Here is an 11,345-nt window from a genome sequence, read left to right on the forward strand (position 1 = left end):
TCGAACCAGGTGAACTACTTGACTAATTCCAGTACAGAACCTATAGGATGTTGCGCATGCGCGACTGAACGAATCACTTCCCGATACGACTCGTTCCTCCCGAGTCACATTAAAGATTCGTTCAAAACGAACGAATCGTTCAAGAACGACCCAACACTACAAAAGAGCCCAGTGTCTCTATGATGTTCTGGTGGTAAGATATAGCTATTTTATGTTACATGTCTGCTTGTAATATTTCACCCAATTTTTCGACTGAATATTATATGCCTGACAGGGCTGTACAGTGCGACATATATGTCGCACGTGCTACAAAAAAGAATACTTAAAAAAGTAATCTCTCATTCAGTCAATCAATTTACAACAATGGCGAGTTAAAGGGATAATTCACCCAAAATGAAAATTATATCATTAATTACTAACCCACATGTCATTCCAAACCCATAAGACCTTCATTCATCTTCGGAACACAAATTGAGGTATTTTTTTTATGAAATCCGAGAGCTTTCTGACCCTGCATAGACAGTAATGCAACTGAAACGTTCCCAGGCCCAGAAATGTAGTAAGTACATCTATAAAATAGTCAATGTGACATCAGTGGTTCAACCGTAATTTGGAACGACATGAGGGTGAGCAATTAATGATAGAATTTTCATTTTGGGGTGACCTATATCTTCAAGTGCCAAAATGAAGAAGAAATAAATAATCAAAGCTGCACTACAGAACACTGGCCTCTCTATTTCCATGAAATTGAAACAAAGTTGCATGTTACTTGCAGAGTATTTCTTTTACATCAGTTGTTTTTTTGGCACTTCTGTACAGCGTGGATGAATATGATGTTTACCCCATGGTTACTGGTGATCACCATATAAGTGCAGATTTGTCATGCTGCACCAAGACAATAATAAGATATTCCGACAAAGTCTATATCAGAAAAAAAAAATCTGAGCAGGTAAATATCATATCTGCCACTGTGGTTCGGATCTTGTTTTGTCACAGGCTCTGTCGCTTTCCCTTTTTGATTGCAGACTCACTGAGTTTGATGTTTTGATAATTTCACAGAGGTCAGTAAGGGTTGCTGTTTAGAACAGTCCATATTCATCACCAAATAGCTGATTAGTTCAAATTCTATGCAACAGTGCTGTTTTGGACACTGTTTTTATGTACTTGCTCAAATGTTTTTTAACCAAAAATTTTCAATGATGCATTTTTTTAAATATAATTGTAGAAAGTTTATTGAATTCTATCTGTGAAGCAGTTGCTGCTGAATTAATTACAGAAAAGTGGTTTCAGAAGGGTGCTGCACATTTGTGGTGGCTGAGCGGAAAACTTTAAATATTTTTTAACTGATCTCAGATTTAATAATGTTTGCTATCTGCAATGCAAATTTAGATACAAACTAACGGAAAACCCATGATCAGTAGTCTTACCTGTAGTATTTTTGCCCTCCCTTCCTTTCCATAGCCTTAGGAGGGCATGGCTTTGGTCTTGTAGAGAATTTGGATTCTCATTTCTTATCTGATTGATCTGTACCTCACTGAATTCAAGCTCTCGAGCGAATTCTGATTGAACAAAAACACATTGGTAATAAATCATGCATTTAATTCAGATCAACAAAGTATACTTATGAAACAAAGTGTCCTTATGACTGTAAGGCAGTATATGTGCTGAAATAAAGTTTACAAAGATAAAAAGTAGTGATGACAATTATTGCAAACAAATACAAACATAACGTAAAAGTATCCCAACCTCTTAAACATTTCTACTATTTTAACCACAATGTCTTTTGCAGTATTGCTGGGTCACTCTTAAACTGTATGATTAAGTTCTGTACTGCATATTGACATTTAAAAAATGTGAGTATAGAGCAGTGGTTCCCAAACATTTTGAAACCAAGGCACCGTTTAAAGTTTATATTAATACTTTCTGTATAATTCTGTATACTTACTGTATTGCTTTGTCAACATCTAAGCTCTCTGCTCACAAGTCACTGTAAATGAATTAACGTAATGACAAAATTTCTGTAAGCTGGTTAATTGATATTCAAAAAAGCTGCTTACCTGACCAGCTGAAACCAAGGTGGTCTGCTATTACAGCCAGGCGACCCTCTTTCCTGTAAGCCTCATCCTGTGGATCTACTGCAAATTCCAGCAAAGCAGCAAGAGCCACATAAGCACACAAATCTAATACTGGAACTTTTTTTTTTTTTTTTTACAATTTATCATTTAATGTTAAGATAAATAAGGTCACTTTTGGTTTTATATTAATGTTGAGATTTAAGTCAGATAAATGGAAAAGAGACACAAAGTCACAAACATAGCCCAAACATCAAAGTACCACTATGAAGAGTTGAAGCATTAGATACAAGACAGAGAAGCAGCACTTTCATCACTGAGGTGCTAAGGTAGACGAGAAAGAGATAATGGGCCCCAAGAGATGGGGGATACCTTGACTTCGGACTCTATCAGCAGGGATTCGTTCCATCTGCATCTCAACAGGGTTGTCCCATCTGGGCCTAATAACCAAGGAATCCTCAGGGAAAGTCATTTGGATGTAAGTGAAAGGTTCACTCTCTATTACTGAGGCATTGGTGGTGCTGCTTTCATCGTCAGATAAGGCAACAGCCTCCTGTTTGTCTTTCTCTGCCTGAGCCAAACTCTCCACTACCTTAGCTGCCTCATGACTAATCTCTTCAAAAAATGGAATGGACTGTTTGTTTGTGTCAGTTTGCTGAACCTTTTTTTGTTTTGCTGGTGTGGAAGTTTGAACTGGCTGGTCAGGCTTTCCCCTGATTGGTAATCTTGAAGGAAGTGTCTTAGTTGTGCTGGATAGGTCAGTGTTTGTTGGACGATTCTGGCCCTTTTTGGCTGTTTTTTTGGTGGAATCACTTTCACAGAAGCTCTTGGCTTTAGAAGACTTTGTTAAACTGGAGGCTATGGATGGGCCTGTGTCTGTCTCAGATTTTCTCCTTGATTGAGGTTTTATGGGCAACTTTGACTTCTTATCCTTGGCAAGTTCTTCACAGTCAGACCTTAGGGAGCTGGCCTTAACAGGGATTCGGGATTTTGGTTTCTCTCCCTCTTTGGAGGTGGACATATCTTTTCTAGTCGTAGATGATAGAGATGCTGCAGTGTAATGCTTAGATGCAAGTTTACTGTGGGATTCTGTCTTTTCAGGTGATTTGGTTTGTTCTATTACTGAGTGCTGATCCTCTGGGGAGGAATCTGAGGACTCTTGGTCTTGTTGGGAACGAACTGATCTAGTAACTGTTGACACTGCTGTCTGGACATTGGCTATGACAGTGTCAGAGGAACCAGGATCAGATTCAAAATGTCCCTCACTCATAACTTTGTCTGATTTAACCTCTAACATTGTTTGGTCCTTCTCTGAGGTTTTGGTTGAGGCAGAAATATCCAATTTGATGGGGGGTTTAGATTTTGAAAAATCTGACTTTGCAGTTGCAGCCAGGTTATCCCCAGCAGGAGAATGTACAGATAAATCTGCAGCCTCTTTAAGGAGGTCTTCATCCTCCTCTGCTTTTACTTGCAAAGAGAGGTTACAACCAATCTCATGCTCAGCATCATTGGATGTTCTAACAGCTTCATTACCTCCTTCTTCAGCTATGACCTCTACAATGGGTTGCTCTATTTGGTAAAATGCAAAACCTTCCTCCTCGTAACTCCTTTTTGTCATGTCTATCGCACCACTTCTTGTCATCTCAAAAAGTTTTCCTTCTTGAAAAAGGAAAGGATTTTGTTCACTTGTTGGTGTACCCTCCTCAGTGGGTGTCCTTGCTGGTGTTATGTCTGAAGTAGCCCCTTGGGAATGCCGATCTACAGCCAGACCCAAGATCTTTTGCTCTTCCTCTTTGACTCTTGCTGCAAATGCATCATCATCTTCTCGCGTTGAATTCCAGGCATCTGTCTCTGCTTTTGCTGTAACTCCTCTAGATTCAGTCTTAGGAGGTTCCTCCTCAGCATGATCTTCCTCTGTGTCATCATAAATACATATTTCTGGTTTAAACGTTTCTTTTGTTTGCCCAATGATTGGAATAGAATCAATATCTAAGCTGCCACTACAAATATCAACATAAGATGTCCCTGCATGCCTCATGTAATCCCCTTTAATCTCATCCGTTACATTAGACTCTTCTTGACTATGTGATTTGCAGTCAACATTTTGGGAATTAGCTGCCTCCTTCTGTTGTTCATGACTGTACATTTCTTGAATTCCTTTTGATCTTTTTAAGCTTTGCTCTTTTTGTTCATCAGTTATATTTTTGCTGTTAGAGGCAGTTTTGTTCAGCTGTACTAACTCTGAATCAACATAATCTTTGTCCTTAAATTTCTGACTATGAGACTCTTGAAGGTGTGGTTTTATGGTATGCTTTTCTGAGACAGACTGTGGTCTCCTCATTGCTGATTCAGCTGAAGATGCTGCACTGTGGGCCATGGTTTGTTGAATGTCATCAGGTGTTTGGGGGCTCTTATGAATACCTGCTGGAAAAGGAGAGGGAGGTTGTACTTTAATGATCGGTTCAACAGACCGTGCTATCTCTGAGGCTTGTTTGAGTTCACTAAACCCAACATCACCCAAAGAGGATGTTTCATGTTTGGATGCAAGCCCAAACAGTTTGAAGCTATCATCTCCTGCATCAGATGCTACCAAGGTCTGAGAGGATTCACTGTCTTTTCTATTGTCCTTTTTGTCTTTTGCATCTTGTTCCATTTCATCAAATGTTTTTATTTTGGCAGCCATTTTAAACATCTCTTCCTCTTGAGTAATTTTCCTCTGTGTCAGGCCACACTTCAACTCATCATCTTCTACTGTCTCCTCTGGGATTACTGATGGTTTAAAGGGAACAATCAGGACCATGGGGTCTGGGGTTTTAGGATTGACCTCATAACTTACCTCTTCAGAACTTGGTGTGTCAGGTGAGAGAGGACTCTTACCTGAACTTGTCATCAGGGACGTCTGCTCACAACTGTCATCGTCAGCATTACCCTCCTGTTCTTTGATCATTCTACTACGCAAACTGTCTGGTCTTTGAGCATTCTACTACGCAAACTGTCTGGTGGGATTTCAGGGGCTTTGGAGGATGTCAGGGGCCCTGTGGTCACACTGGGTTGTTCTACTGTAGGTGGAAAAGCCAGGTTGGTTTTCATCTCTATGGGGCTGCTTTCTAAAGAGTCAAGACACGGGGATTCTTTTGTTGGACTAGGCTCAATAGAGTCTGGGGTTTTATGGGAAGAGTTGTCTTCCATCAAGGGACTACTCTCTAAAGAGTCCTTGTGGCTAATAGTAAAAGAGTCATCAGCTACTGGACTAAGGTTCTCTGAATCTTGGTGTCTAAGAGGTAGCACTAAACCACCATGATCCTGTGTAGCTGCCCTTGAGGCCAGGGAGTCAGCAGAGGTTGGTATTAGTTGACCATCAAAGGATTCCTCATCACTCAAAAAACACTCTAGTGTTTCAGATGTTCTTTTTGTCAGTTTTCGAGATTTAGATGTCTTGGATGACACAGAAACAATGTCCTTATCAACAGAAGTTTGTTCACCCTCAAAGTTCACCCCCCTATTTGCATGAGGAATAGACATAGACTCACTTTTTGTTGGTTCATCCACTGCATGGCTCAACGATGGATGATGAACTGTAGCTTCAGATGCCTGTTCATTAGTTGTCTTCATCTCAGTAGAAAAGGAAACATATACTTTACTTGTCTTGGCTTTAGGGGTGACTGCTACTGATTTTGTGGTCTTTGCAAGTATAGACTGAGCTGTTTTATTCTGTGATAATGAGAGGCTCTCAGGGCTTGTTTCTGGAGTCTCAGCTATGCCCTCATGTTTGTAACTTTCCTCAGGACTCAAAGGAGCTTCCACTTCAGCGAGGCTGGCATTGGGCGAGTCGACCAATGCTTCATGTCTAATGCTGTCAGAGATGTCATCAAACGCACTGTTCTCTGTACCATTATCAGGCAATAGATCTCTGTGCTGTTCTGACAAATTTTGAGGAATTGCTGTTGTCATGCTTGAGTGAGTAAAAGGACCTGCTGACACTATTCCAGAAACCAAAGCCTCACCACTCTTTTCCTGTGGATGCTGACGACTCTTTTGACTCGTATCTTCTTCAATGTCTTCAGAGTATTTTATGTGTGGACTAATTTTGACTTCTTTTTCTTCATGGTGATCTTCAGGCTTTAAAACATCAAGAGACACTTCTTCATGTGAGGGTGCTTGGGGAAGACTTTGTGACTTTGTGAGGATAGCCTCTGGTTTACTCACTATTGCGCATTCTGTTTTGGAAGGCCCTTTGTGCTCAAAGAGCCCAGATTTTCTTTTTGAGGGGTCTTGGCCAGTTTGAAATGCTCTCATTAGTTCTCTCACAGACATGGTTTCTTCTAGTCTCCCAGGCTCAGAGCTTGGTGACCTAGAAGGAGACTGTTTCTGGGGTGAAGAAGTCTGTTTTTTCAGGCCTGATGTTTTCTGATCTTTGACAACAGAAGATGCTTTAGCGTCTGTAGCTGTATATGGAGGTTTTTGGCCTGTTTGTTTTTTCTGACCTTTTTGTTCTTCCTCTACTTTCTTTTGAAGAGCCTTAACTTTCTCTTTAATGGAACCGATTGGTGTCTCCTCAACCACTGGTGAAACAGGATACTTTTTTTGGTCTGCAGGGACGGGTAGAAAGGCATCCCCTTTGGAAGACTTCCTGGCGCTTTTACTTGCAATGCTTTCTTTTGTGCTAAATGACTGGGTTTCATCGGTGTGCCCTTGAGGCCCTTTTCTTCTGACTGGCTTTTTTACTTCTGTTGTATAGGCCTTAGTGTCTTTTGCCACTGTAGGGACTATTTTTCGACCACCTCTGCGCAGAACAACCTCAGTGAACCTTTGCTGTGATGGAGACTCTTGGGATGTAGGCCTAGATGTTTCAGGTGCATCCAATAAGTATTCCTTAACTTCAGCACTGGGAATAGTCTCTATGCCAGGCCTGTCCCTAGCACCCTTTGGTCTCTGTGATCCTCTGTTGACTCGAACTTCCTTTAGAAGTGATTCTTGAGATTCAAAGGCAGCCATCATTTGTGCCTCTTCGATTTCACTTTCCGTTAGGAGAACCCACCCCTCATCCTTCCTATATGGACGGCTGTCTATTTTTGCAGACTCTTCCTTGTCACATGTTCCACTTCTCAGAATTTTGCTAACTTTCTCCAAATCCTCTTTGACTTTTTCCATTATCTCAAAAGGCTCTGCTGACACCTCCTCCACCCCCTTATCTAAATAATCCCCTTGCATGGGACCCGCTTTTACTGAGGAATCAGTGGTCAGAATAGCAGTCATTTTGATAAGGTCTTGTTTCATCTCTGACACTTCAGAGAGTAAATCTGGACTTGCAAGAGCAGGAGAGTCTCGGATCAATTGTGTTTTCAGGAATGATGTTTCAGTTTTTTCATTGTCTTCATCATCTTCCACTTGGATGACATTTAAGGAGCAAATTAACCAAAATTTAAATTAAAGGGACAGAGATTGGAAAAGGAAATAAGGGATAAATTCAGAGTTTTAAGGGCCTGAAGGCATCAAGATGACAAAAAGCTAAGTGGACTGTGGGATAATGAGTGGAGAGTCTACTGGACTTGTGGGAGAATAACAACTGCAAAGCAAATACTAACCAATTCTTAAAGACAACAGAAGAATAAGCAGGAAACTTGCTTGTTCACGTTTGGTTCAACAGCACACTCACACACAAACAAAAAAGACAAACTACTGTGATAATTAAAAAGGGAGATGAAATAAGCCAACCCAAACACTGGGACATGCACTGAAAAACAGTGACACAAAGTAGACATTGCTCATGTATAACTCATGTCTAGAGAAGAAAGAAAGAGAGAGAGAAAGAGAAAGAAAGAAAGAAAGAAAGAGAGAATTCAGAGAATTCAAGAGAGAACTTAATAAAACAACTAATTAAAACATGTTTTAAGAAAGCCACTGATATAACTAAAATGGAATACAGCAAAAAAAAAAAGTGTTTTTAGAACGCGGAAATAAAGGCATTTGAAAAACAACATAAGCAGAATGTTTTTTTTTATCATAACTGAAAGTGAAATTATTATTATTATTATTATTTAACATTAGTAGTGGCAATGATGAATAATGGTAAACAAAGAGCAGTTCCAAAAATCATTCACACAAACACACACACACACACACACATCATTCAAAATACTCTATGTCAGCTGTTATTTGGTAAACTAACATGTGTACTAAACTACTGTGTACTAAGTTCCATGTAGTAATAGATCTGGATTCTAATTTTTACTTGCATATGAACAATATCCTAATGTGCGTACTATACTTATAGGTCACATTACATATTGTGGTGATTTGATACTCTCTAAAGCAATAGTAAGCGAACTATAGAATGTTAACATCCAACTATATTTATATATATATATATATATATATATATATATATATACACACACACACAAGTTTTCATTTGTAACATCACCACAGTATGAATGAAATTCATATTGTGCACAAAGTGATTATTCAAAAACATCTCCCTCTATCATGATTCATGAACTGATCAGAATAAAACTAATATGAAAAAAAAAGAAAGCTACACTCATTTCTATCACCTAAAACAGAATCACTGTAACACCTAAAGCAGTGGTTTTAAATCCTGGTCCTGGGGAACCACAGCTCTGCACATTTTTATTTCACTTATTCAACACACTAGATTCAGATCATGAGCTTGTTAGCTGAACTGAACTGTGTAAGATAAGAGAGACATACAAAATATGTAGAGCAATAGGTCCACAGCACCAGTATTTAAAATAATAGTTCACCAAAAAAAAAAAAAAAAAACCCAAGTAATCCACACAAATCCAGTTCATCAATGAATGTTTTGTGAAGTGAATATCTGCATAATTAAGACATTTTTGACTTTTAACTTTTTTAACCACCTCTATCCATAATATTGCTTTCTCTAGTAAAAAAGACATCTCATCTAAATCAGAAGAGAAATATAAAGAGATAAAGCACAGTTTACAAGCAAAAACAGTCCAAAACAATTCTAAACAAATATGTCATTGGATTTTGAAGTGAGAGGACAACATTGGATGGGCTTTTTCACTGGAGGAAGTATTATTATGGATTATGGACTCGTATTTTGACCAGAAGCAATTCTTACAGGCATGCAGCTTTGTAATTCACAATACCTTATTGATGGACTTGAGTTGTGTGGATTACTTGTGGATTATTGTAATGTTTTTACCAACTGTTTGAATTCTGACAGCACCCATTCATAGCAAAGAATCCATTGATGAGCAAGTGATGTGATGTTAAATTTCTTCAAATCTGATCCGATGAAGAAACAAACCCATCTATGTCTTGGATGATGTAGCATGAGGGTGAGAAAAGTTTTAGGAAATGTTCATTGTTGGGTGAACCATTTTTTTTTAAAACCACTGGTTTAAAGAGAAATTAGTGGAATATTGAAATGTTGAGTGGCAAGAGTCACTCAATGGGTGGTTTTGTGTATCATTATATATACAGGGTGCGATTTGCCGGGAGGATGGGGGGGATTTCTCCCCCCTCTGGTCTATGCATCCCTGCCTCTGCTGAATTCATGCTGCTGATATCCCCGGTGGGGATAAAAACATCCTGCGAACCCGCTCCGACGTCCCGATCTAAATCAAATGATTCGCGATACGTGCTTTAAAATCCCGTTCTGAATCAAATGATTCGCGATACACGCTTTGAAGTCCCGATCTGAATCAAATGATTCGCGATACACGCTTTGAAGTCCCGATCTGAATCAAATGATTCGTGATACTCGATCCGATTGGAGTGCTGCTGAATCATTTCGATTGGAGCGCTTCGATGGTTGAACTGATTCGGAGTTTCAAAAAGGTTTCAAAAAGCTCCATTGTGTTCTTTGCTCGCTTTCTCTATATAATTTATTCGTTGTTTGAAGTACACTATGTAAAAAAAATAATAAATGCATCTTGTGAAAGAACATTGTAGCCGGAGCTACTTTGAGTACTGGGCTACTCCAGTGGTTGGCATCCTGCTCGGTCTAAAATAGTCCCAATATAAACACTTATTATAGGCATACCTTAGTCATTCAGACAAAGACAAAAACACATTTTTCACAACATACAGAACTACCACATTTTGCTATAAGTTTGATTGCATCATATAATAATTGCTGTTAATAGTGTTCATCGTCTGTTTGATTACATCTTTAATTGATTTTTCCGTACATTTCTGCCATATGTACATTAACTGACAGTCACCACTGATAAGCTACCACTAAATATTGTAGAAACTTAATTTGCTGTAAAGTTGCTTTGCAACGATTTGTATCGTGAAAAGCGCTATACAAATAAACTTGAATTGAATTGAATTTTAGTAGATGGATTCATGATGTACTCGCTCATATCAAGTTTAAATTTTGAACAAAAAAAGTTACATAGTGTACCTTTGAAGTCTTATAGAAATGTACTGTTAAAAATTGCATTTTCAATAGCAAAATGAACCCATTTTATATAATTTATGTAGACCCTAATTTGATAATCATTTATGTTGTGATGTACAAAGGAATGTGAAAGACATGTGAGAATCATTACACTAAAGCAGAGGACCCCAACCACCGGGTCGCGACCCACTACCCGGCCATGGAAGAATTGCTACCGGGTCGCAAGTACGTTCTGGGAAAAATGTGTATAGATATGACACTCTGTTATTTATTTATGTTAATGATTGTTCTAATTATTCTATATTTTCTTTGTATGCCATTGATATGGAGTGGCAATTTGACAATTTCATGTTAAATAAGTAAATTAAAGATTGCTCTGATCTGTCACATTTAAACGGATCGCAGTTGATCTGTAATACGTACGGATGAGACCCTACCGTTCGGCACGCACGTGATTCGCAGATTAATTTGCCAATTTACACGTACAAGCAATTTTAAACCACAAGAAGAAGAAACGAACGAGAGCTCAAATCATTACTCACACACTGTTCTCGCACACAATCAAAGCGTGCACAACCATAGAGACGGGTTTCAGACAGCGCGGAAATACCGAGTTGCATATACATACACATAAAATTAGCCTATGTCAAAAACCCTTCACAGCATTGTCATTCTCTGTGCTTTAAATATTTTTTTTCTTGCTTATCCGAAATATAGTCCGATCTGTGACGCAAAAAATAAAAACACAATATAATGCCTTGAACCACTATATAATGCTTTTATAATACTATATAACAGCCTATATACAGTGGGTACGGAAAGTATTCAGACCCCCTTAAATTTTTCACTCTTTGTTATATTGCAGCCATTTGCTA

The 11,345-nt window shown here is 38.7% G+C and overlaps 1 protein-coding gene across 1 annotated transcript in view; it reads right to left on the reverse strand.

Moving 5' to 3' along the window:
* LOC107677060 (ankyrin-2-like) overlaps positions 1-11,345 on the reverse strand; it is a 192,268-nt gene that overhangs the window by 11,200 nt on the left and 169,723 nt on the right. The window contains 4 exon segments of the mRNA XM_016471851.1: positions 1,428-1,559; positions 2,058-2,135; positions 2,445-5,004; positions 5,049-7,453. Of these exon segments, the coding sequence (XP_016327337.1) occupies positions 1,428-1,559; positions 2,058-2,135; positions 2,445-5,004; positions 5,049-7,453 (5,175 nt within the window).

Source organism: Sinocyclocheilus anshuiensis, unplaced genomic scaffold (assembly GCF_001515605.1).
Source record: "Sinocyclocheilus anshuiensis isolate Anshui unplaced genomic scaffold, SAMN03320099.WGS_v1.1 scaffold1589, whole genome shotgun sequence".
NCBI classification, from domain to species: domain Eukaryota; kingdom Metazoa; phylum Chordata; class Actinopteri; order Cypriniformes; family Cyprinidae; genus Sinocyclocheilus; species Sinocyclocheilus anshuiensis.